Source organism: Coregonus clupeaformis, unplaced genomic scaffold (genome assembly GCF_020615455.1).
Source record: "Coregonus clupeaformis isolate EN_2021a unplaced genomic scaffold, ASM2061545v1 scaf0277, whole genome shotgun sequence".
Classification (NCBI taxonomy): domain Eukaryota; kingdom Metazoa; phylum Chordata; class Actinopteri; order Salmoniformes; family Salmonidae; genus Coregonus; species Coregonus clupeaformis.
Genome location: NW_025533732.1, coordinates 73,065 through 101,018, shown reverse-complemented (window position 1 = coordinate 101,018; position 27,954 = coordinate 73,065). Strand labels below are relative to the sequence as shown.

Here is a 27,954-nt window from a genome sequence, read left to right as displayed (position 1 = left end):
TATAATTCGCTGTATCACAATTCCAGTGGGTCAGAAGTTTACATACACTAAGTTGACTGTGCCTTTAAACAGCTTGGAAAATTCCAGAAAATGATGTCATGGCTTTAGAAGCTTCTGATAGGCTAATTTACATAATTTGAGTCAATTGGAGGTGTACCTGTGGATGTATTTCAAGGCCTACCTTCAAACTCAGTGCCTCATTGCTTGACATCATGGGAAAATCAAAAGAAATCAGCCAAGATCTCAGAAAGAAAATTGTAGACCTCCACAATTCTGGTTCATCCTTAGGAGCAATTTCCAAACGCCTGAAGGTACCACGTTCATCTGTACAAACAATTGTACGCAAGTATAAACACCAAGGACCACGCAGCTGTCATACCGCTCAGGAAGGAGACGCGTTCTGTCTCCTAGAGATGAACGTACTTTGGTGTGAAAAGTGCAAATCAATCCCAGAACAACAGCAAAGGACCTTGTGAAGATGCTGGAGGAAACAGGTACAAAAGTATCTACACTGCTCAAAAAAATAAAGGGAACACTTAAACAACACAATGTAACTCCAAGTCAATCACACTTCTGTGAAATCAAACTGTCCACTTAGGAAGCAACACTGATTGACAATAAATTGCACATGCTGTTGTGCAAATGGAATAGACAACAGGTGGAAATTATAGGCAATTAGCAAGACACCCCCAATAAAGGACTGGTTTTGCAGGTGGTGACCACAGACCACTTCTCAGTTCCTATGCTTCCTGGCTGATGTTTTGGTCACTTTTGAATGCTGGCGGTGCTTTCACTCTAGTGGTAGCATGAGACGGAGTCTACAACCCACACAAGTGGCTCAGGTAGTGCAGCTCATCCAGGATGGCACATCAATGCGAACTGTGGCAAGAAGGTTTGCTGTGTCTGTCAGCGTAGTGTCCAGAGCATGGAGGTGCTACCAGGAGACAGGCCAGTACATCAGGAGACGTGGAGGAGGCTGTAGGAGGGCAACAACCCAGCAGCAGGACCGCTACCTCCGCCTTTGTGCAAGGAGGAGCAGGAGGAGCACTGCCAGAGCCCTGCAAAACCTCCAGCAGGCCACAAATGTGCATGTGTCTGCTCAAACGGTCAGAAACAGACTCCATGAGGGTGGTATGAGGGACCGACGTCCACAGGTGGGGGTTGTGCTTACAGCCCAACACCGTGCAGGACGTTTGGCATTTGCCAGAGAACACCAAGATTGGCAAATTCGCCACTGGCGCCCTGTGCTCTTTACAGATGAAAGCAGGTTCACACTGAGCACATGTGACAGATGTGACAGAGTCTGGAGACGCCGTGGAGAACGTTCTGCTGCCTGCAACATCCTCCAGCATGACCGGTTTGGCGGTGGGTCAGTCATGGTGTGGGGTGGCATTTCTTTGGGGGGCCGCACAGCCCTCCATGTGCTCGCCAGAGGTAGCCTGACTGCCATTAGGTACCGAGATGAGATCCTCAGACCCCTTGTGAGACCATATGCTGGTGCGGTTGGCCCTGGGTTCCTCCTAATGCAAGACAATGCTAGACCTCATGTGGCTGGAGTGTGTCAGCAGTTCCTGCAAGAGGAAGGCATTGATGCTATGGACTGGCCCGCCCGTTCCAAAGACCTGCATCCAATTGAGCACATCTGGGACATCATGTCTCGCTCCATCCACCAACCACAGACTGTCCAGGAGTTGGCGGATGCTTTAGTCCAGGTCTGGGAGGAGATCCCTCAGGAGACCATCCGCCACCTCATCAGGAGCATGCCCAGGCGTTGTAGGGAGGTCATACAGGCACGTGGAGGCCACACACACTACTGAGCCTCATTTTGACTTGTTTTAAGGACATTACATCAAAGTTGGATCAGCCTGAGGTGTGGTTTTCCACTTTAATTTTGAGGGTAACTCCAAAAACAGACCTCCATGGGTTGATAAATTTGATTTCCATTGATAATTTTTGTGTGATTTTGTTGTCAGCACATTCAACTATGTAAATAAAAAAGTATTTAATAAGATTATTTCATTCATTCAGATCTAGGATGTGTTGTTTAAGTGTTCCCTTTATTTTTTTGAGCAGTGTATATCCACAGTAAAACAAGTCCTATATTGACATAACCTGAAAGGCCACTCAGCAAGGAAGAAGCCACTGCTCCAAAACCGCCATAAAAAGCCAGACTACAGTTTGCAACTGCACATAGGGACAAATATCTTACTTTTTGGAGAAATGTCCTCTGGTCTGATGAAACACAAATAGAACTGTTTGGCCATAATGACCACTGTTATGTTTGGAGGAAAAAGGGGGGACTTGCAAGCCGAAGAACACCATCCCAACCGTGAAGCACGGTGGTGGCAGCATCATGCTGTGGGGGTGCTTTTCTGCAGGAGGAACTGGTGCACTTCACAAAATAGATGGCATCATGAGGAAGGAAAATTATATGGATATATTGAAGCAACATCTCAAGACATCAGTCAGGAAGTTAAAGCTTGGTCGCAAATGGGTCTTCCAAATGGACAATGAGCACAATTATGCTTCCAAAGTTGTGGCAAAATGGCTTAAGGACAACAAAGTCAAGGTATTGGAGTGGCCATCACAAAGACCTGACCTCAATCCTACAGAAAATTTGTGGGCAGAACTGAAAAAGCGTGTGCTAGCAACGAGGCCTACAAACCTGACTCGGTTACACCAGCTCTGTCAGGAGGAATGGGCCAAAATTCACCCAAGTTATTGTGGGAAGCTTGTGGAAGGCTACCCAAAACATTTGACCCAAGTTAAACAATTTAAAGGCAATGCTACCAAATACTAATTGAGTGTATGTTAACTTCTGACCCACTAGGAATGTGATGGAATAAATAAAAGCTGAAATAAATCATTCTCTCTACTATTATTCTGACATTTAACATTCTTAAAATAAAGTGGTGATCCTAACTGACCTAAAACAGGGAATGTTTACTAGGATTAAATGTCAGGAATTGTGAAAAACTGAATTGAAATGTATTTGGCTAAGGTGTATGTAAACTCTCGACATCAACTGTAAATATTAGGACGACCGATGTCGGAGTGGCATTGACTAAAATACAGTAGAATAGAATACAGTATATACATATGAAATGAGTAAAGCAGTATGTAAACATTATTAAAGTGACCAGTGATTCCATGTCTATGTATATAGGGCAGCAGCCTCTAAGGTGCAGGGTTGAGTAACCGGGTGGAAGCCGGCTAGAGATGGCTAAAGATAATATATAATATATAATATGCCATTTAGCAGACGCTTTTATCCAAAGCGACTTACAGTCGTGTGTGCATACATTTTAGATGAAGGGTAGGAGACAGGTTAAAGAAGGATTTTTAAGCCTTGAGACAGATTGTGCGTGTGCCATTCAGAGAGTGACAACATATTTAGTTGCCTTTGAACGGGATATGGTAGTAGGTGCCAGTTTGAGTGCGTCAAGAACTGCAACGCTGCTGGATTTGTCATGCTCAACAGTTTCCTGTGTGTATCAATAATGGTCCACTACCCAAAGGACAGGTGTAGTAGGGTGATTGTTAGGAGTATTGACAGGGTTAGAGACAGGACAGTGTGTGTGTGTGTCAGCCGGACAGTTTGCTAAATACTTTTATAGGTGCATTGCACCAAGCAAAGTCCCATAAGACTTTGAGTCATAATTCACTACATTTTATAAATGCTTTCGTCCAATGGTCCTTGCTTCCAATATAGTCAATAGACATGGACATTAAAATCGTAGCAGGCCGTTCATTATATGACGTCAGTTTTACGCTGCATCAGCAAGGGAGGTACCGGGGCCGATTTGACCAATGAGTTAAGAGGCATTGTAAATGAGCTGAGGCGTTAAAGATCGTTCTCGTTCAGCCGCAACCAGATATGTTTATTGCAGAACCTGAGTGATACGCACGACTGGTTTGAAAATTACTGAAGGAAACATTCGCTTTTTATTGTCTTTACCATTGACCAAATCTTGATGGCTGTTTGATCGCAAATAAAACGTTTCGTTGCAACATCAGATGTGTTCTCTTTGACGCGACAAGCGGATATTTTACACTTCCCCGCAGTCGGAGAGAAGACGAGGCGCTCAAAATGAAGTACAAAGTAAGTGACTGTCCACGAAGTCATTGGAATGAGAGCTCCAGGAATTCACTGATAAGGTTGTTGTAATGGATTTATAAAATTATTTTGTGATCATAAACTGGCATAACCATAAACTGGCATAGTCCTTCAGGCTAGACTTTATGAATTCTAGGGCTATGTATTGGGGAAAAGTTATAAATGTTTTCACCACAAAGAAAAACAAGAATGAACCTGAGTCAGTTTCAAGTTATATGCATAGTTTATTTGAAAATAAGCAGAGTGGTGGATTGTAACAATGTTGTAACAAATGTAACAACAGTGTTGTAGGCTAACAACGCTGTTACAGCATTTGTGTAACAATGTTACCCAGGGAAACATTTAGCCCACCGCAGCCTTGGGAAGTCAACGCGGGAAGAGGATGTTCTGTGGTCTGTCAGATCGTTCTTTGGTCTCCAGTCATAAACAAGGACATTACGATATTAATTAAATTGTAAAAAAAATATATATATATATATATATATATATATATAGGTCCCGTTACTTTCTCTGTGCGTAGGCTATGGGCTCTTCCAAAGTGGCGAAGTGGGATTTAAAAGTGCTGAAGTGATGCTCGAATCGCAGGCTACGATGAATACTAGACGACGTAAGAATTCTCTCTCCTCTGCCCAATAATTCCCTCTCCTCTTCCCAATAATTATCTCTCTGCCCATGGGTCGAATTATTAAGGAGTAATCAAATACCCATGCGTTGACAGTGAACGCTATACCTTCACGGGTAATACATAATACATGATTGTATCGAATCAGGTTACTTTGTAGGATATATCGGCACGGTCATTCTGAGTTCTCTCCCTGTATCCCCTTGCTGTCCGTTCGACCGTGGCTATAGCTTTATTTGGGCAATATATTTTGTTTACACTCAAGGTCTGACGAACAAACGAGACATTCAGTGAAGTTGATTTAACCCTTTCTACTTTGGGGGTTTGAGTCCTAGCACTGACTGGCCTGTTGTAACAAGCACACTTCATTATTCATAATTGTCTCCAGGACTTAGCATATTCAGTTTTTAAAAAATTTTTTTTAAAGCTGCTTAGATTGCATAATTGAATAGACTTCACTGTTCATGAGATCTGTAAAGTAAGGAGTAACTGAGATTGCTCAATCAGGGCCTGCCTATGAGTCAGTGTCAGCAAAAAAAAACCTGCCTTGGAGGCATGGGGCTGTCTGTCTCTCAACTCCTAAAGCCAAGGAAACCTGGCCTCTGTTATAGTTTCAGCCCTTTCATTCACCATTAACAAACTCCGTAAAGGCACTGATTGGAGCTCATGGAAAGAGCTCACTTCCTACTATGGTTTGAGGTTCAGAACTCCTCTTGAATGGAATGCTTTTGTCTACTTCACACTATCAGGGGAATGTAGGGCACTTGGCAAGAGAGCTGGCCGTTAGTTATGGATCTGACTGATGGTGCTGTTTGGAATCCTCCAAAATACTGTACTTACTGAAATAACCACCTCTTATAATAATAATAACTTATTCTCTTCTTTATTGGAGACATGCTTGGGTCTAATGTCTGTGTCCTACCATGTCAGGAAAGCCACAACTCACAGCTCTGTCATGCAAGGCTGTGAAGGAGTTTTCTTGTGATTCAGTATTATCAAGGGCCAACGACTTCAGTGTTAAGTTACCACAATGCTGTAATGCTTGGCTTGGCCTTAATCATCGGGAAAAGCACCCACATCTAGATTAGTGTTAGAAGATCACTCATTTGGCTGAAGTCCACTTCACACTGCTGAGTGCATGGCGCATGCAGGCTTTCCCTAAGGGCCTAGTGATTGCGGCGTCATGTGTGCTGCGTGTGTTTTGCGTCATGCATATGTATGTAGCCTGGTACTGTAGGTCTGTTCTTCTAACCTGGAGTAATATAGGGCTCTTCAAGGCAGGGCTACAGGGTTTGTTATCAGGCCCTGTAGGGGTTGGATCGGTATATTGCCTTCCATACCCTCTGACACAGCAGACCTGACCCTGTTGGGCTCTCTACTACTCTCTACTCCTCTCTCTACTACTCTCTACTCCTCTCTCCACTACTCTCTACTCCTCTCTCCACTACTCTCTACTCCTTTCTCTACTCCTCTCTCTACTACGCTCTACTACTCTCTACTACTCTCTACTCCTCTCTCTACTACTCTCTACTCCTCTCTCCACTACTCTCTACTCCTTTCTCTACTCCTCTCTCTACTACTCTCTACTCCTCTCTCTACTACTCTCTACTCCTCTCTCTACTACTCTCTACTCCTCTCTCCACTACTCTCTACTCCTTTCTCTACTCCTCTCTCTACTACTCTCTACTCCTCTCTCTACTACTCTCTACTCCTCTCTCTACTCCTCTCTACTACTCTCTACTCCTCTCTCTACTCCTCTCTCTACTACTCTCTACTCCTCTCTCCACTACTCTCTACTCCTTTCTCTACTCCTCTCTCTACTCCTCTCTCTACTACTCTCTACTCCTCTCTCTACTCCTCTCTCTACTACTCTCTACTCCTCTCTCTACTCCTCTCTCTACTCCTCTCTCTACTACTCTCTACTACTCTCTACTCCTCTCTCTACTACTCTCTACTCCTCTCTCTACTCCTCTCTCTACTCCTCTCTACTACTCTCTACTACTCTCTCTACTACTCTCTCTACTACTCTCTACTCCTCTCTCTACTCCTCTCTCTACTACTCTCTACTCCTCTCTCTACTACTCTCTCTACTACTCTCTCTACTACTCTCTCTACTACTCTCTACTACTCTCTACTCCTCTCTACTACTCTCTACTACTCTACTCCTCTCTCTACTACTCTACTCCTCTCTCTACTACTCTACTCCTCTCTCTACTACTCTCTACTCCTCTCTCTACTACTCTCTACTCCTCTCTCTACTACTCTCTTCTCCTCTCTCTACTACTCTCTCTACTACTCTCTCTACTACTCTCTACTACTCTCTACTACTCTCTCTACTACTCTCTACTCCTCTCTCTACTCCTCTCTCTACTACTCTCTCTACTCCTCTCTCTACTACTCTCTACTCCTCTCTCTACTACTCTCTACTACTCTCTACTCCTCTCTCTACTCCTCTCTACTACTCTCTCTACTACCCTCTCTACTACTCTCTACTACTCTCTACTCCTCTCTACTACTCTCTACTCCTCTCTACTACTCTAATCCTCTCTCTACTACTCTCTACTACTCTCTACTCCTCTCTCTACTACTCTCTACTACTCTCTCTACTACTCTCTACTACTCTCTCTACTACTCTCTACTCCTCTCTCTAATACTCTCTACTCCTCTCTCTACTACTCTCTCTACTACTCTCTACTACTCTCTACTCCTCTCTCTACTACTCTCTCTACTACTCTCTACTCCTCTCTCTACTACTCTCTACTCCTCTCTCTACTACTCTCTACTACTCTCTACTACTCTCTACTCCTCTCTCTACTACTCTACTCCTCTCTCTACTACTCTCTACTACTCTCTCTACTACTCTCTACTACTCTCTCTACTACTCTCTCTACTACTCTCTACTACTCTCTCTACTACTCTCTACTCCTCTCTCTACTACTCTCTACTCCTCTCTCTACTACTCTCTCTACTACTCTCTACTACTCTCTCTACTACTCTCTCTCTACTCTCTCTACTCCTCTCTACTCCTCTCTCTACTACTCTCTACTACTCTCTCACTACTCTCTACTCCTCTCTCTACTACTCTCTACTCCCTCTCTCTACTACTCTCTCTACTACTCTCTACTACTCTCTCTACTACTTTCTACTCCTCTCTCTACTACTCTCTACTCCTCTCTCTACTCCTCTCTCTACTACTCTCTACTCCTCTCTCTACTACTCTCTCTACTACTCTCTACTACTCTCTCTACTACTCTCTACTCCTCTCTCTACTACTCTCTACTCCTCTCTCTACTCCTCTCTCTACTACTCTCTACTCCTCTCTCTACTACTCTCTACTACTCTCTCTACTACTCTCTCTACTCCTCTCTCTACTCCTCTCTCTACTACTCTCTACAACTCTCTCTACTACTCTCTATTACTCTCTCTACTACTCTCTACTCCTCTCTCTACTACTCTCTACTCCTCTCTCTACTCCTCTCTATTACTCTCTCTACTACTCTCTCTACTACTCTCTACTCCCCTCTCTACTACACTCTACTCCTCTCTCTACTACTCTCTCTACTCCTCTCTCTACTACTCTCTACTCCTCTCTCTACTACTCTCTACTACTCTCTCTACTACTCTCTACTACTCTCTACTACTCTCTACTACTCTCTACTACTCTCTCTACTACTCTCTACTACTCTCTACTCCTCTCTCTACTACTCTCTACTACTCTCTCTACTCCTCTCTCTACTACTCTCTCTACTACTCTCTACTCCTCTCTCTACTACTCTCTCTACTACTCTCTCTACTACTGTCTACTCCTCTCTCTACTCCTCTCTCTACTACTCTCTACTCCTCTCTCTACTACTCTCTCTACTACTCTCTACTCCTCTCTCTACTACTCTCTCTACTACTCTCTACTACTCTCTCTACTACTCTCTACTCCTCTCTCTACTCCTCTCTCTACTACTCTCTACTCTCTCTACTACTCTCTCTACTACTCTCTACTACTCTCTCTACTACTCTCTACTCCTCTCTCTACTACTCTCTACTCCTCTCTCTACTACTCTCTCTACTACTCTCTCTACTACTCTCTACTACTCTCTCTACTACTCTCTACTCCTCTCTCTACTACTCTCTACTACTCTCTACTCCTCTCTCTACTACTCTCTACTCCTCTCTCTACTACTCTCTACTCCTCTCTCTACTACTCTCTACTCCTCTCTCTACTACTCTCTCTACTACTCTACTCCTCTCTCTAATATTCTCTCTACTACTCTCTACTACTCTCTACTACTCTCTACTCCTCTCTCTACTACGCTCTACTACTCTACTCCTCTTTCTACTCTCTACTACTCTCTACTACTCTCTATTACTCTCTACTACTCTCTACTACTCTCTACTCCTCTCTCTACTACTCTCTACTCCTCTCTACTACTCTCTACTACTCTCTACTACTCTCTCTACTACTCTCTCTACTACTCTCTACTACTCTCTACTACTCTCTACTACTCTCTACTACTCTACTCCTCTCTCTACTACTCTCTACTACTCTTCTCCTCTCTCTACTACTCTATACTCCTCTCTCTACTCCTCTCTACTATTCTACTCCTCTCTCTACTACTCTCTACTACTCTCTACTCCTCTCTCTACTCCTCTCTCTACTACTCTCTACTACTGTACTACTCTCTCTACTACTCTACTGCCATCTACTACTCTCTACTACGCTCTACTACTCTCTACTACTCTCTACTCCTCTCTCTACTACTCTACTACTCTCTACTTCTCTCTACTACTCTCTACTACTCTCTACTCCTCTCTACTACTCTATACTACTCTCTACTACTCTCTACTCCTCTCTCTACTACTCTACTACTCTCTACTTCTCTCTACTACTCTCTACTACTCTCTACTACTCTCTACTCCTCTCTACTACTCTATACTACTCTACTCCTTTCTCTACTACTCTCTACTACTCTACTGCCATCTACTACTCTCTACTACGCTCTACTACTCTCTACTACTCTCTACTCCTCTCTCTACTACTCTACTACTCTCTACTTCTCTCTACTACTCTCTACTACTCTCTACTACTCTCTACTCCTCTCTCTACTACTCTACTCCTCTCTACTACTCTATACTACTCTACTCCTTTCTCTACTACTCTCTACTACTCTACTGCCATCTACTACTCTCTACTACGCTCTACTACTCTCTACTACTCTCTACTCCTCTCTCTACTACTCTACTACTCTCTACTTCTCTCTACTACTCTCTACTACTCCACTCCTCTCTCTACTACTCTACTCCTCTCTACTATTCTACTCCTCTCTACTCCTCTCTCTACTACTCTCTACTACTCTCTACTACTCCACTCCTCTCTCTACTAATCTCTACTACTCTCTACTACTCTCTACTACTCCACTCCTCTCTCTACTACTCTACTCCTCTCTCTCTACTACTCCACTCCTCTCTCTACTACTCTCTACTCCTCTCTCTACTACTCTACTCCTCTCTCTCTACTACTCTCTACTACTCTCTACTACTCTCTACTACTCCACTCCTCTCTCTACTACTCTCTCTACTACTCTCTACTACTCTCTACTCCTCTCTCTACTACTCTCTCTACTACTCTCTACTACTCTCTACTACTCTCTACTCCTCTCTCTACTACTCCACTCCTCTCTCTACTACTCTACTCCTCTCTCTCTACTACTCTCTACTACTCTCTACTACTCTCTACTACTCTCTCTACTACTCCACTCCTCTCTCTACCCCTCTCTCTCTACTACTCTCTACTCCTCTCTACTACTCTCTCTACTACTCTCTACTCCTCTCTCTACTACTCTCTCTACTACTCTCTACTACTCTCTACTACTCTCTACTCCTCTCTACTACTCCACTCCTCTCTCTACTACTCTACTCCTCTCTCTCTACTACTCTCTACTCCTCTCTCCTCTACCACGTCTGTCTGAGAGGGCTTAGCAATAGCACAGACACCACCACAGCATTCAGCCTGTGATAACCTATCGTTATTATGCAATGGCACAAAGAAAGGGAAGGGTGGATGCATGCTGGGACGGACCTGACCTCTGGTTACACTTCACAGGTTATGTCCCAAATGGCACCCTATTCCCTTTGTAGTGCACTACTTTTGACAAGGGCTCATAAGGCTGTGGTCAAAAGTAGTGCACTATATAGCGAATAGGGTGCCATTTAATCTATCTGCTCTCTGCTCCTGAGTCAGCCACTCTGGTTGACAGTTTACAGCCTTTGTCTTCTGACATAGCCCAGTTTAATTCAGTTAAATATTGACAGGAAGTTTTCTGTCCCCTCTATCAGATGCTCTTCCTTGTACTGAGGTTGAATTATTCATTGCACGGAAGTTTTAGTGTTAAGTATTAAATTCCTCCTGGATTGTTTATGGTCTTTTTTTTTTACGGGCTGAGGTGCCAGGCAGCGGTCCAAAGAGAATGGGGGGCGGTGGAGAGCGGGCAGACATTGTTCTGCAAGCGAGTGATTGAGGAGGGAGGAGGGTGGTGTTTCTAATACTGAAAGGGAAAGAAAATGAAAGAAATAGGAAGTGGGGTAGGCGGAAGGAGGTACAGTAGCTTGCGAAAGTATTCACCCCCCTTGGCATTTTTCCTATTTTGTTGCCTTACAACCTGGAATTAAAATGGATTTTTTTTGGGGGGGGGGGTTGTATCATTTGATTTACACTACCACTTTGAAGATGCACAATATTTTTTTGGGTGAAACAAACAAGAAATAAGACAAAAAAAAACAGAAAACTTGAGCGTGCATAACTATTCACCCCTCCAAAGTCAATACTTTGTAGAGCCACCTTTTGCAGCAATTACAGCTGCAAGTCTTTTGAGTTATGTCTCTATAAGCTTGGCACATCTAGCCTCTGGGATTAATGCCCATTCTTCAAGGCAAAACTGCTCCAGCTCCTTCAAGTTGGATGGGTTCCGCTGGTGTACAGCAATCTTTAAGTCATATCACAGATTCTCAATTGGATTGAGGTCTGGGCTTTGACTAGGCCATTCCAAGACATTTAAATGTTTTCCCTTAAACCACTCAAGTGTTGCTTTAGCAGTATGCTTAGGATCATTGTCCTGCTGGAAGGTGAACCTCCGTCCCAGTCTCAAATCTCTGGAAGACTGAAACAGGTTTCCCTCAAGAATTTCCCTGTATTTAGCGCCATCCATCATTCCTTCAATTCTGACCAGTTTCCCAGTCCCTGCTGATGAAAAATATCCTGCTGCCACCACCATGCTTCACTGTGGGGATGGTGTTCTCGGGGTGATGAGAGGTGTTGGGTTTGCGCCAGACATAGCGTTTTCCTTGATGACCAAAAAGCTCAATTTTTGTCTCATCTGACCAGAGTACCTTCTTCCATATGTCTTTTGGCGAACACCAAACGTGTTTGCTTATTTTTTTCTTTAAGCAATGCCTTTTTTCTGTCCACTCTTCCGTAAAGCCCAGCTCTGTGGAGTGTACGGCTTAAAGTGGTCCTATGGACAGATACTCCAATCTCCACTGTGGCGCTTTGCAGCTCCTTCAGGGTTATCTTTGGTCTCTTTGTTGCCTCTCTGATTAATGCCCTCCTTGCCTGGTACGTGAGTTTTGGTGGGCAGCCCTCTCTTGGCAGATTTGTTCTGGTGCCATATTCTTTCCATTTTTTAATAATGGATTTAATGGTTCTCCGTGGGATGTTCAAAGTTTCAGATATTTTTTTATAACCCAACCCTGATCTGTACTTCTCCACAACTTTGTCCCTGACCTGTTTGGAGAGCTCATGGTGCCGCTTGCTTGGTGGTGCCCCTTGCTTAGTGGTGTTGCAGACTCTGGGGCCTTTCAGAACAGGTGTATATATACTGAGATCATGTGACAGATCATGTGACACTTAGATTGCACACAGGTGGGCTTTATTTAACTAATTATGTGACTTCTGAAGGTAATTGGTTGAACCAGATCTTATTTAGGGGCTTCATAGCAAAGGGGTGAATACATATGCATGCACCACTTTTCCGTTATTTATTTTAACACGTTTTTTTAAACAAGTAATTTTTTTCATTTCACTTCACCAATTTTGACTATTTTGGGTATGTCCATTACATGAAATCCAAATAAAAATCCATTTAAATTACAGGTTGTAATGCAACAAAATAGGAAAAACGCCAATGGGGATGAATACTTTTGCAAGGCACTGTAAATAGAGTTGGGTGTACGTGTGTAAAGAGGGATTGGGGTGGGGTGGTTGGGTCCGGGAGCTCCCCATGACAAAAACCTTCTGGAGGAATGTGCATGGAGAGGTTAGTCAGAAGATGCACTTGATTGTTTCAAGGTTCCGCCTTCTCATTGGCTACGAGGGTTTACCCTGCTAGGGGGCCTCATTGGCTACCAAGAGTTTACCGTCTTTTTCAGTGTGTGTGTGTTGGTGTGGCATTGTTCAGAAAGAGCACTTCTCCGTGCAGGCATTTTGTATTCTCCAGTAGAAGAACAGGGTTCATTCATTGGAGCAGATTTCAGCCATCATTGAACTATACAGTCCTCTCCTTTGTTGCGAGGCCTTTCTCCCACAAATCAACCTTTTACTGAGGGAGCCCAGTACCCCTTGTAATTACAAAGACATTGTTATGCAGGTACATTGGTATGGCACGACCATTGCATCTCAATGTTCTTACTTTCAATATCAAATTATTCTTAGTCCTTTCAATATAAGACCCCACAAAACGAGCTATGTTGTTTTCATAAGGTGGTGAAAAGTTTGGGAGACATTTGAGAGAGTGTAGTTTGCTCGTATGCGTGCATAAGTGTTTGTGTGTGTGTGTGTGTGTGTGTGTGTGTGTGTGTGTGTGTTACTCAGCGGCTCTACACCCCTCTGGACCTATTTAGGAATTGTCCCTCTTGTTGCCTCCACTCCACCCAACCCCCCGACAAAATGTTCCACTGTGAGCAGCGTGAAGAGCATATTCCCCTGCTATGAATGGACAAAGGTTTCCACCCCCTGCTGTGCCATTGCACCGTGGGCCGAGCTTTACCATTTGAAAATGGCCAGTGGGGAGAGGCAGAATGCATTGTGGGCCGTGGCGCCTGAGAGTTCCCTGCCTTACATCAACAACAATACAAGACCAATCATTTCCATGTTTAACCTTCGGCAGAAATAAGTGCCCCCCTCCCCCGCATCTTCCCTTAAGAATGCCAAGTATTTCACAGGGTGATCCTTTCAGACTTAGTGCCCATATTCACAAGAGTCTCAGAGTAGGAGTGCTGATCTAGGATCAGGTTCCCCTCTCATATAATTATGACTTACAAGGCAAAACTGATCCTAGATCACGCTGAGATTCTTGTGAATATGGGCCTAGGTCAAAAGTTGTGCACCATCTAGGGAATAGGGTGCCATTTGGGATTCAAGCCTGATGTCAAACTAGAAGGACCTTGACAGCTGAGAACACGGCGGTCCAGCCAAGAAGTCCCCATGCTGCTAAGGCATTCTCAAGCTCAGCTTTCACAACAAATTGCCTTGTATGCAAGCAGCTACTGTGCTTTTAGTGCCTGGGTGTCTGTGTTAGAGTGAGTAAATAGCAGAGTCTACGTTTTTGGGTGTGCTATTTTGTAAGCCGGCAAATATCTTGTTTTATAAAGTCACGCTTTGTGGAGTAAATACTCTCCTTTTTTTCCCCAAAGTGGTTCATTTATGGATAAAAGATACTACGACGGAGGACGTTTTATCTTTTTGTGTTCGGGCAGGACCTCTTTGTGGAGCGTGAAATTGAGCGGACAGTGTGAAGCGTGAAATTGAGCGGACAGTGTGAAGCGAATCTGGAGTTGGTTGGCTGTTTCTTTGTAAAGCCATGAAATGTGTTCCTGTAGAGATACCGTAAACACACCGTACATCTCGGCCAATAGCTTTGAAGAATTATGTCCCCAAGGGTTACTAAGATACACTCCTCCCCTTCGGCATCTTTTACGCCCCTTATTCCTCTCAATAGAACCCCCTTCTTCTCCAGAACTGAGACCGTATTCCTCTTAATAGAACCCCCTTCTTCTCCAGAACTGAGACCGTATTCCTCTTAATAGAACCCCCTTCTTCTCCAGAGCTGAGACCGTATTCCTCTTAATAGAACCCCCTTCTTCTCCAGAACTGAGACCGTATGCCTCTTAATAGAACCCCCTTCTTCTCCAGAGCTGAGACCGTATTCCTCTTAATAGAACCCCCTTCTTCTCCAGAACTGAGACCGTATGCCTCTTAATAGAACCCCCTTCTTCTCCAGAGCTGAGACCGTATTCCTCTTAATAGAACCCCCCTTCTTCTCCAGAACTGAGACCGTATGCCTCTTAATAGAACCCCCTTCTTCTCCAGAGCTGAGACCGTATTCCTCTTAATAGAACCCCCTTCTTCTCCAGAACTGAGACCTATTTTCTTTGATCCCATGAATACAGTTACAATAGTTGAGAGTATAAATACTTCTGGCATGACTTTCAGTTATGTCAAGGACTGTATTACACAATACACTACTATGCCGAGCCCTTCTGGAGAATGCTATTCTATACACAACTAAAATAATACACCCACGTGTAACTTTCTTATCTTGTTTTCTGTGGTAGAGGGTGTCAGTTGTCTACGTGGCCAGACAGAGATAGAGCAGGTCAGCTGGTGTTGTCGTGAGATGACTAGGCTAGGTGGTTCCTATCCTGACTAGGATCCCTCATCGTGTGAGTGTGTAAACAGGAACTGCTTCAGGCTAAGGAGGAGTGGGGCGGAAACGGAGAGGATAGAGGTGGACATCATGTTACCTCTTAATGTGACAATAAAACTAACAAACTGAGGGCTGGCCCAAGGGTCTGGAAGATGTTTGTTTTACGTAATAGGCTTGGAGACGGTCAGACTGTACTCTGGGATTTGAGGCCAATGGAGCTCTTTAGATGTTGCGCTACCTGACATTCTGACCTGCCCACAATTTAGAGCTTTCATCTAGACTTTTACTGCTAGCCTTCGTTGAAAGTTGGTTTAGTGGAAGTTGGTGAGGGTGGAATACCTAACCAACACAGTTGACTGGGTACATCCACAAGAGAGCGTAGTCTCAAATTGAAAGGGTTCTATCATCCATAGTAGATTTGACCTTTGATATGTGAAATAATTACACGTAAGACTGAAATTGAATAGGCCTAAATCTGTTCTGAAACCCAACACACACGGTGGAAGGTACAGGGTTGTATTGACATCAGTTTGATGCTAGCCTACATCATGCCCAAATGTCAAAGGTCAAACCTAGCGTGTGTGGTTTGTACCAACATGCATTGCAGTTAGACACCACATGACGTATCATATCCTGTTGAAGTTACAGTTGCCATGGTGCCACTGTTTAATGTGTAATATGTGGGGGTGGGGGTATTTCAGTGATACTATCCACGTGTCTCTGTGTGTAGCGGAATAGAGTGAATCACAGATGAGAGGAGGAAGGTGGGTGACATCGGCCTACTTACACTATCCTCCCTCATATTTATATACCATTTCCCCTATATAGGTCGTTATCAATAAAACGTCACAATAGCATTCGATTTGGCTGCTGGGGGCGGGGGGGTAAGGAGACCTCCAGCTCTGCTTAAAACCATTGACAACTATGTGCCGCGTTTTCAAGGGATTGTTATATAAATGTTAGAACTGTTTGGTTTTAATATCGTCTCCTCTTGGAGAGCATAGTCAGAACTACAGATGTCCTGTTATTCCACATTTAGCTCTATCATCTTATAGTTATACCAGCAATCAGTAAACATCAATTGATCATGTATTTTCAAATACGTGAGGGTAGCCAGATCCATTTGGCATGTAGCTAGCTAGCTAAAGCAAACAACATGTGTCATTTAGCTTGCTTGATCAGAGATTAGGCTTTTGGAAAGAGCTTGACATCGTCCCGGTAAAGTTGTCAGTCGGACTACTGTCATCACCGCTTGTATATGGAAAGCAAATCAAACAATATGTGGATATAGTCATCTAGTTTATCCCCTGAAAGTTAGCTTGTTAACTAGCCATATTGACGTGATCTGTGGTCAGGCTACCCTCAAGTATCTGAAATTACATGATCAATTGATGTTGAGCCTACTGATCATGAAAAGTATGCAGTTAGGCCCAGCCTACTTGCTGTAGTCCTATAACTCCGATGATAGAGCTAAATGTGCACAATTGTTTTGTATGGAATAATGGGACTTTTATAGTTCTGACTAAGCTCTTCAAGAGGTGATGATATTTTAACAAATATCTGTAACTGGACTGTAGTATTGATTTACTACTGTACTGTAGTCTGTAACTGGACTGTAGTATTGATTTACTACTGTATTTGTATTTATTAGGGATCCCCATTAGCTGCTGCCATGTAGTCATGGCTCTATGTAGTACTGTGCACCTCCCGTAGTCTGTTCTGGACTTGGGGACTGTGAAGAGACCTCTGGTGGCATGTCTTGTGGGGTATGCACAAATACGAGCTGCGTGCTAGTATTTTAAACAGACAGCTCGGAACATTCAGCTTGTCAACACTTCTTACAAAAACAAGTAGTGATTAAGTCAATCTCTCTTCCACTTTGAACCATGAGAGATTGACATGCATGTCATTAATGTTAGCTCTCCTTGTTAGCTCTCCTTGTACTTTTAAGGGGCAACCGTGCTGCCCTGTTCTGAGCCAACTGCAATTTTCCCAAGTCCCTCTTTGTGGCACCTGACCACACTACTGAACAGTAGTCTAGGTGCGACAAAACTAGGGCCTTGTTGATAGTGTTGTTAAGAAGGCAGAGCAGCGCTTAATTATACAGTTGTATCAATATGTTTTGACCATGACAGTTTACAATCCAGGGTTCCTCCAAGCAGTTTAGTCACCTCAACTTGCTCAATTTACATTTACATTTACATTTTCGTCATTTAGCAGACGCTCTCATCCAGAGCGACTTATAATTTCCACATGATTCATTACGAGATGTAGTTGAGGTTTAGGGTTTAGTGAATGATTTGTCCCAAAATACAATGCTTTTATTTTTTGGGAAATATTTAGGACTAACTTATTCCTTGCTACCCCATTCTGAAACTAACTGCAGCTCTTTGTTAAGTGTTGCAGTCATTTCAGTTGCTGTAGTAGCTGACGTGTATAGTATTGAGTCATCCGCATACATAGACACAAGCCAGTGGCATGACGTTAGTAAAGATTGGAAATAGCTGAGGCCGTACCATAGCCTGTTTACACATGGCATCATAAACTAATGCAAGGGGATAGAACACGTGCATGCTATGATAGATGGTTGCTAATGCCTCCTTACAGACTGGTAACAGGCTACTTTAGAAATGGAAAAAGTCAACGTTGTGACGTGGTATAGGCCTTACTGGCATTGAGAGAGTTGGAGAAACTCAGGATGTGAGGGTTTTACCCAGTCTCCCTGTGTAATTATGTTATTACATGCACGTTGGCCCGCGTTTAAAAAGCCTTAGTAATCAGAGGATCAGCAGTGTTCTCTAGGCTCGGTCCAAATTAAGAAATGTACCCTGAGCTCTGAACTTCCTTCAGTCCCACGTGCCTGTTCTACCCAGAACCCTTCACATGGCCCATTCATTCGCAATGCGTCCCAAATGGCACCCTAGTCCCTATATAATGCACTGTGCCCTGGACAAAAGTAGTGCACTATATAGGGAATAGGGTGCCATTTGGCTCTGACGCTCAGCCTCAGCAGGCTAGCAACACTCAGGGGAACAGAACAGCCTCAACCTCAGCCTCAGCAGGCTAGCAACACACAGGGGAACAGAACAGAACAGCCTCTGCAGGCTAGCAACACTCAGAGGAACAGAACAGCCTCAGCCTCAGCAGGCTAGCAACACTCAGAGGAACAGAACAGCCTCAGCCTCAGCCTCAGCAGGCTAGCAACACTCAGGGGAACAGAACAGAACAGCCTCAGCAGTCTAGCAACACTCAGGGGAACAGAACAGCCTCAGCAGGCTAGCAACACTCAGGGGAACAGAACAGCCTCAGCAGGCTAGCAACACTCAGGGGAACAGAGCAGAACAGCCTCAGCAGGCTAGCAACACACAGGGGAACAGAACAGAACAGCCTCAGCAGGCTAGCAACACTCAGGGGAACAGAACAGAACAGCCTCAGCAGGCTAGCAACACTCAGGGGAACAGAACAGAACAGCCTCAGCAGGCTAGCAACACTCAGGGGAACAGAACAGAACAGTCTCAGCAGGCTAGCAACACTCAGGGGAACAGAACAGCCTCAGCAGGCTAGCAACACTCAGGGGAACAGAACAGAACAGCCTCAGCAGGTTAGCAACACTCAGAGGAACAGAACAGAACAGCCTCAGCAGGCTAGCAACACTCAGGGGAACAGAACAGCCTCAGCAGGTTAGCAACACTCAGGGGAACAGAACAGAACAGCCTCAGCAGGCTAGCAACACTCAGGGGAACAGAACAGAACAGCCTCAGCAGGCTAGCAACACTCAGGGGAACAGAACAGAACAGCCTCAGCAGGCTAGCAACACTCAGGGGAACAAAACAGAACAGCCTCAGCCTCAGCCTCAGCAGCAGGCTACACTCAGAGGAACAGAACAGGCCGTTCAAAGTCATCAGGTCCTCATTACCACCATCATTACTATAATTATTTTCTATATTTACCTACAGTATGGTGAAATGAGGCCAAATGAGATGTGCTGGTTCACCCTTTCTAATGCAGTATGCACCACCATCACCCCCGGGGCACGTGTTACGGTGGGCTGGCCCTAATTTTCACACTAGCAGCCCATTGCCGAGGGACACAGATCTGTGCTGTGCTGCGGTGTGGTCGGTCGGTGGTGGCTGAGGCAGAGGGGGAATTTGGACTGTCGTATTTGTGAGCTCATTTACCCAAAGCCACCTTCATTAGGCTGATGTGTACTCTGGAGGCAGAGCCAAAACCACCCAGTGAGCCCTTCCTGAATACTGACTGACTTGGAGCTGGGAGGGAAGGTGGGGCCCCATTCATTGGTAACATTACGTAAGGGTTTTTTAATTTTCGGGTTGGTCAGCAACTAAGCATACGTGTTCCCCCAAACAAATGAGAAAACTGTTATTTGTGCTTCGGCGAGACACACCAGTGAAAAATACCCCTGTTGATATATAGGTGTCTTGAGTCATAAAACTTCCCCGAGTGGATGGAGGCGTGGTAGGTCTAAGGGAATGAAAGGGGCTAGACAGCTGGATATACATATATGTGTGTGTGTGTGCTCCAGGTGTGGTTCTGGACAGTTCAACGCTGCACTATTCCACACTTCCAATGATAACAGCATATGAGACCAAGACTATATACAGTGGGGAAAAAAAGTATTTAGTCAGCCACCAATTGTGCAAGTTCTCCCACTTAAAAAGATGAGAGAGGCCTGTAATTTTCATCATAGGTACACGTCAACTATGACAGACAAAATTAGAATTTTTTTTCCAGAAAATCACATTGTAGGATTTTTTATGAATTTATTGGCATATGATGGTGGAAAATAAGTATTTGGTCAATAACAAAAGTTTCTCAATACTTTGTTATATACCCTTTGTTGGCAATGACACAGGTCAAACGTTTTCTGTAAGTCTTCACAAGGTTTTCACACACTGTTGCTGGTATTTTGGCCCATTCCTCCATGCAGATCTCCTCTAGAGCAGTGATGTTTTGGGGCTGTCGCTGGGCAACACAGACTTTCAACTCCCCTCCAAAGATTTTCTATGGGGTTGAGATCTTGAGACTGGCTAGGCCACTCCAGGACCTTGAAATGCTTCTTACGAAGCCACTCCTTCGTTGCCCGGGCGGTGTGTTTGGGATCATTGTCATGCTGAAAGACCCAGCCACGTTTCATCTTCAATGCCCTTGCTGATGGAAGGAGGGTTTCACTCAAAATCTCACGATACATGGCCCCATTCATTCTTTCCTTTACACGGATCAGTCGTCCTGGTCCCTTTGCAGAAAAACAGCCCCAAAGCATGATGTTTCCAACCCCATGCTTCACAGTAGGTATGGTGTTCTTTGGATGCAACTCAGCATTCTTTGTCCTCCAAACATGACGAGTTGAGTTTTTACCAAAAAGTTATATTTTGGTTTCATCTGACCATATGACATTCTCCCAATCCTCTTCTGGATCATCCAAATGCACTTCAGACGGGCCTGGACATGTACTGGCTTAAGCAGGGGGACACGTCTCGCACTGCAGGATTTGAGTCCCTGGCGGCGTAGTGTGTTACTGATGGTTGGCTTTGTTACTTTGGTCCCAGCTCTCAGCAGGTCATTCACTAGGTCCCCCCCGTGTGGTTCTGGGATTTTTGCTCACCGTTCTTGTGATCATTTTGACCCCACGGGGTGAGATCTTGCATGGAGCCCCAGATCGAGGGAGATTATCAGTGGTCTTGTATGTCTTCCATTTCCTAATAATTGCTCCCACAGTTGATTTCTTCAAACCAAGCTGCTTACCTGTTGCAGATTCAGTCTTCCCAGCCTGGTGCAGGTCTACAATTTTGTTTTTGGTGTCCTTTGACAGCTCTTTGGTCTTGGCCATTGTGAAGTTTGGAGTGTGACTGTTTGAGGTTGTGGACAGGTGTCTTTTATACTGATAACAAGTTCAAACAGGTGCCATTAATACAGGTAACGAGTGGAGGACAGAGGAGCCTCTTAAAGAAGAAGTTACAGGTCTGTGAGAGCCAGATATCTTGCTTGTTTGTAGGTGACCAAATACTTATTTTCCACCATAATTTGCAAATAAATTCATTAAAAATCCTACAATGCGATTTTCTGGATTTTTTTTTCTCAATTTGTCTGTCATTGTTGACGTGTACCTATGATGAAAATTACAGGCCTCTATCATCTTTTTAAGTGGGAGAACTTGCACAATTGGTGGCTGACTAAATACTTTTTTGCCCCACTGTATCACTAGCCAGATGTATCCTAGCCGTGGACAGAGAGACGTGAGACACATCTCCAACTAGGTCATGTGTGAATCAGGGTTTTCTTTCCCTTCAGTCATTAGTCTACGTGTCTGGAGACACACAAACTGTTTATGTGTTCAATTCTTATCTTTAAACTATTATCTAAGTACTGGTGCTAGATTGTACTCCTTGTTATCAGATGAAGCCACCTACCAACTGACAGACGCAGTGAGTCAACATACTGAAGAATGTTTTGTTGTAGATACCTGGAGGAGAATCCTGGGTGTAGATACCTGGAGGAGAATCCTGGGTGGATCATTATCACTGTCTCCAACTCTAAGCCATGGCCACCCTGTATAACCATGCCATTAGTGACGCTAGGTAAGAGAAGGACCAGAAAACCCCATCTCTGTTTAGGGAGGTTTGGTAAAGGTTACTACAATATAAGTTTCACTCCGTTGATCTACGTGCGTGCACGTGGGAGTGTGATTTTTGGAGTAGCGGACACCTTCTGGTAACATAATATCCTTGCAGGTCCCACTCCCATCCACAAGGGGGCGATAGCAAAGTATTTTGTTTTAGTATTTTCATTTTGTGAAAGCAAGTAAGAGTTGCCTTCCCTTGCTGGTAGTAGCTAGCTGGCAGCTTGGCTAGCTGGCTTTAGCCTGGTTAAAAACATAGCTAGCTAGCTAGCCTTTTTAGCTTCCCACATCTCCATGTGAAATAATTAGATCTATGATGAAATAATATGCTCTGGCAACTCTTTACTTGCCGGTGTAACCTACAACGTTATCCTAGTTTAATATGCTGCTTGAATGTATCCACTCCCATACCAGCTAAAAATCATGTTTTGGTTGTGAAGAAAAAGCACATATCTCGCAGCTGTTTTTACCAGAAAAACCCTTCCCTGGTTAAGGACGTTGGGTAACAGAAGGACCAGAAAAACCCTTCCCTGGTTAAGGACGTTGGGTAACAGGACCAGAAAAACCCTTCCCTGGTTAAGGACGTTGGGTAACAGAAGGACCAGAAAAACCCTTCCCTGGTTAAGGACGTTGGGTAACAGAAGGACCAGAAAAACCCTTCCCTGGTTAAGGACGTTGGGTAACAGGAACAGTAAAACCTTTCCCTGGTTAAGGACGTTGGGTAACAGGACCAGAAAAACCCTTCCCTGGTTAAGGACGTTGGGTAACAGGACCAGAAAAACCCTTCCCTGGTTAAGGACGTTGGGTAACAGGACCAGAAAAACCCTTCCCTGGTTTGTCATGGTTCATGTCGTGAGAGGCGGTGGAATGCCATGTTCCAGGATCCAAGGAAGCCCATTGGTTGTCATCAGTAGAGTAAGAGCCGGGGCCTCCCTGCCTCCCAGCCTCCCAGCCTCCCAGCCTCCCATCCTCCATGCTTCCCAGCCTCCCTGCCTCCCAGCCTCCCTGCCTCCCAGCCTCCCTGCCTCCCTGCCTCCCAGCCTCCCTGCCTCCCTGCCTCCCAGCCTCCCAGCCTCCCTGCCTCCCAGCCTCCCTGCCTCCCAGCCTCCCTGCCTCCCAGCATCCCAGCCTCCCAGCCTCCCTGTCTCCCTACCTCCCAGCCACCCTGCCTCCATGCCTCCCAGCCTCCCAGCCTCCCTGCCTCCCTGCCTCCCAGCCTCCCTGCCTCCCAGCCTCCCATCCCACTGACAGATGGAGGACAGATGTTAACTGGAGGATCAACAGTCAGCAGCCCACTGAGTCACCTCCTTATAACTAGCCAATGTTTATACCAGGGATATACGTACGCATGCGCTCATTGGTCGTCCCATGTGCTCCAATTACAGATGTGCAGTAGCACAGACCAAACGACAGACCAACCAATAGGAGCTGATCTCTTTAGATCAAAATGATTTCTCAGTTTACATGGCTATATTTTTGCAGTCACAATATATCAAGACTATATTCAGCCCACATTAACTGGAATCCTATTTTGGTTTAATAATCTTCTGAGTCATTGATTCTGCTGAAGTGCTTTGCATGAACAAATCTGAATCATTACTATAAACGGTTCACTTTAAACCCAAACTTTGCATAGCAGGAAGTGCTAGTATTAGTATGCATTTGTGTGTGTGTGTGTGTGTGTGTGTGTGTGTGTGTGTGTGTGTGTGTGTGTGTGTGTGTGTGTGTGTGTGTGTGTGTGTGTGTGTGTGTGTGTGTGTGTGTGTGTGTGTGTGTGTGTGTGTGTGTGTGTGTGTGTGTGTGTGTGTGTGTGTGTGTGTGTGTGTGTGTGTGTGTGTGTGCATCTGTTCTCACTCACTCACAGTTGTCAGACCTCCTCAGATGTCCAGTCACCACAGTCTAACAGTTGAGTTTTATTCACTGTCAGTAAGCATCAACTGTTCCTGATGAGTGATGACATAACGTGTTGGCTTTGGGCTCCCTGTTGTGTGTATCCTGCTCTTATCTTCGTCAATTTCTTGTTGACCTATTTTGTGAAGGTCTTTTTATGTACCCGGTCCCGTTCATCTATGGGAGAGAGAAGGAGATTATCGATATCAAACAGCGTTTGAGTTTTATTGAATCACTCATATGAAAGATCAATTGTTCAGATGAAATAGTCAAAAAGAAGAAGAAGTGTAAAGTTTGTGTCATGTCTGGGTAAGTGCCTTGGTGCTTCAAACCTGCAAAAATAGAGATGTGTGTGTTTGCAACGTGTGTGTGTGTGTGTGCAAGAGTGTTTTTGTGTTTTTAGTGTGTGTGAGGTAAAGCTGTTGACACTAGGAGAAACTAACCGCTGACAGAGTCAGATATGAGAACTAGCAGACCCTGGGTGGTTTGGAGGCGTTAGGATTAGTGGAGCTCTTAACTTTACACTCTGAAAGATTAGCTGAACAAAGCTCTTTCACTGTGTGTGTGTGTGTGTGTGGTTGTTTGTGTGGTAAGATGAACTGTCTGGTCATTTGTGTTGTCAGATGATAGCGATACTCTGAGTAATTAGTGGAAGATCGACAGTCTGAAAGGGATGATGTAATCATGTCTGTTGTTGTTGTTGTGGTATTGGCCTCTCCTGTCCTTCTCATGTCTGTTGTTGTTGTGGTAGTGACCTCTCCAGTCCTTCTCATGTCTGTTGTTGTTGTGGTAGTGACCTCTCCTGTCCTTCTCATGTCTGTTGTTGTTGTGGTAGTGACCTCTCCAGTCCTTCTCATGTCTGTTGTTGTGGTAGTGACCTCTCCAGTCCTTCTCATGTCTGTTGTTGTGGTAGTGACCTCTCCTGTCCTTCTCATGTCTGTTGTTGTGGTAGTGACCTCTCCTGTCCTTCTACAGGTCTGTTGTTGTGGTAGTGACCTCTCCCAAGTTTCTCATGTCTGTTGTTGTGGTAGTGACCTCTCCAGTCCTTCTCATGTCTGTTGTTGTGGTAGTGACCTCTCCAGTTCTTCTCATGTCTGTTGTTGTGGTAGTGACCTCTCCCGAGTTTCTCATGTCTGTTGTTGTGGTAGTGACCTCTCCCGAGTTTCTCATGTCTGTTGTTGTGGTAGTGACCTCTCCAGTCCTTCTCATGTCTGTTGTTGTGGTAGTGACCTCTCCAGTTCTTCTCATGTCTGTTGTTGTGGTAGTGACCTCTCCAGAGTTTCTCATGTCTGTTGTTGTGGTAGTGACCTCTCCAGTCCGTCTCATGTCTGTTGTTGTGGTAGTGACCTCTCCAGTCCTTCTCATCCAGTAAATATTACAAGTAATCCTACTAGAGCAGAGGCTTTGCTTTCAGAAGTGTTGTCTCAGCAATTAACCAAACGTTCATCCATAAAGGAGGTTGGATGGATATAGATGTCTAAATGTGTACTGTATCAGGGGAATAACGAGGCAGTTCATACTCATATTAATCAGCATTTCTGTTCCTCCTAAGAGACTATGACTAGTACGTTCATCATCAGAATAATGAACAGGAACAGATCCCAGCGATCCTCTCCCATTGGCCAGCAGCACGCCGTGACCTTTGGGGTCAGGCAAGCGGCCGGGTGGCGGGGGGGTAATTGTGGTCTGTAATTGTGCAGTGAGTGTTGGGGACTATGACAGAGCACTGAGACAATGGCTAGTGAGGCCAGACGCCCAGTGAGACGACCCAGTGAGAGATAACGATTACCACCGACCCAGTTAAGGTTCACATGGGAACCCTGTGTGCGTCACAAGTGGCACCCTGTTCCCTACATAGTGCACTACTTTTGACCAGAGCCCTATGGACCCTGGTCAAATGTAGTGCACTGTGTAGGTAATAGGGTGCCATTTGTGACACAACTCCGGAGAATCCGAGCGGGTGTGAAGAGGGAGAAGGCCAGGGAACATTCAGCCCGAGAGGAATGCTTCCGGAATCCTGATTCCCACACAGTGACAGAGGAGGGAGAAGGCCAGGGAACATTCAGACCGAGAGGAATGCTTCCGGAATCCTGATTCCCACACAGTGACAGAGGAGGGAGAAGGCCAGGGAACATTCAGCCCGAGAGGAATGCTTCCGGAATCCTGATTCCCACACAGTGACAGAGGAGGGAGAAGGCCAGGGAACATTCAGCCCGAGAGGAATGCTTCCGGAATCCTGATTCCCACACAGTGACAGAGGAGGGAGAAGGCCAGGGAACATTCAGCCCGAGAGGAATGCTTCCGGAATCCTGATTCCCACACAGTGACAGAGGAGGGAGAAGGCCAGGGAACATTCAGCCCGAGAGGAATGCTTCCCGGAATCCTGATTCCCACACAGTGACAGAGGAGGGAGAAGGCCAGGGAACATTCAGCCCGAGAGGAATGCTTCCGGAATCCTGATTCCCACACAGTGACAGAGGAGGGAGAAGGCCAGGGAACATTCAGCCCGAGAGGAATGCTTCCGGAATCCTGATTCCCACACAGTGACAGAGGAGGGAGAAGGCCAGGGAACATTCAGCCCGAGAGGAATGCTTCCGGAATCCTGATTCCCACACAGTGACAGAGGAGGGAGAAGGCCAGGGAACATTCAGCCCGAGAGGAATGCTTCCGGAATCCTGATTCCCACACAGTGACAGAGGAGGGAGAAGGCCAGGGAACATTCAGCCCGAGAGGAATGCTTCCGGAATCCTGATTCCCACACAGTGACAGAGGAGGGAGAAGGCCAGGGAACATTCAGCCCGAGAGGAATGCTTCCTGAATCCTGATTCCCACACAGTGACAGAGGAGGGAGAAGGCCAGGGAACATTCAGCCCGAGAGGAATGCTTCCTGAATCCTGATTCCCACACAGTGACAGAGGAGGGAGAAGGCCAGGGAACATTCAGCCCGAGAGGAATGCTTCCTGAATCCTGATTCCCACACAGTGACAGAGGAGGGAGAAGGCCAGGGAACATTCAGCCCGAGAGGAATGCTTCCTGAATCCTGATTCCCACACAGTGACAGAGGAGGGAGAAGGCCAGGGAACATTCAGCCCGAGAGGAATGCTTCCGGAATCCTGATTCCCACACAGTGACAGAGGAGGGAGAAGGCCAGGGAACATTCAGCCCGAGAGGAATGCTTCCTGAATCCTGATTCCCACACAGTGACAGAGGAGGGAGAAGGCCAGGGAACATTCAGCCCGAGAGGAATGCTTCCGGAATCCTGATTCCCACACAGTGACAGAGGAGGGAGAAGGCCAGGGAACATTCAGCCCGAGAGGAATGCTTCCTGAATCCTGATTCCCACACAGTGACAGAGGAGGGAGAAGGCCAGGGAACATTCAGCCCGAGAGGAATGCTTCCGGAATCCTGATTCCCACACAGTGACAGAGGAGGGAGAAGGCCAGGGAACATTCAGCCCGAGAGGAATGCTTCCGGAATCCTGATTCCCACACAGTGACAGAGGAGGGAGAAGGCCAGGGAACATTCAGCCCGAGAGGAATGCTTCCGGAATCCTGATTCCCACACAGTGACAGAGGAGGGAGAAGGCCAGGGAACATTCAGCCCGAGAGGAATGCTTCCGGAATCCTGATTCCCACACAGTGACAGAGGAGGGAGAAGGCCAGGGAACATTCAGCCCGAGAGGAATGCTTCCGGAATCCTGATTCCCACACAGTGACAGAGGAGGGAGAAGGCCAGGGAACATTCAGCCCGAGAGGAATGCTTCCGGAATCCTGATTCCCACACAGTGACAGAGGAGGGAGAAGGCCAGGGAACATTCAGCCCGAGAGGAATGCTTCCGGAATCCTGATTCCCACACAGTGACAGAGGAGGGAGAAGGCCAGGGAACATTCAGCCCGAGAGGAATGCTTCCGGAATCCTGATTCCCACACAGTGACAGAGGAGGGAGAAGGCCAGGGAACATTCAGCCCGAGAGGAATGCTTCCGGAATCCTGATTCC

At 45.5% G+C, this 27,954-nt stretch overlaps 1 protein-coding gene across 1 annotated transcript in view; it reads left to right on the top strand.

The window, feature by feature from the left end:
- The first annotated feature begins 3,862 nt into the window (after positions 1-3,862).
- Positions 3,863-27,954, top strand: part of LOC121586786 (enhancer of filamentation 1) — a 54,468-nt gene continuing 30,376 nt past the window's right edge. Inside the window, exon 1 of the mRNA XM_041903773.2 lies at positions 3,863-4,102. Coding sequence (XP_041759707.2) covers positions 4,091-4,102 — 12 coding nt within the window. The 5' untranslated portion in view covers positions 3,863-4,090. The remainder of the gene's footprint in view (positions 4,103-27,954) is intronic.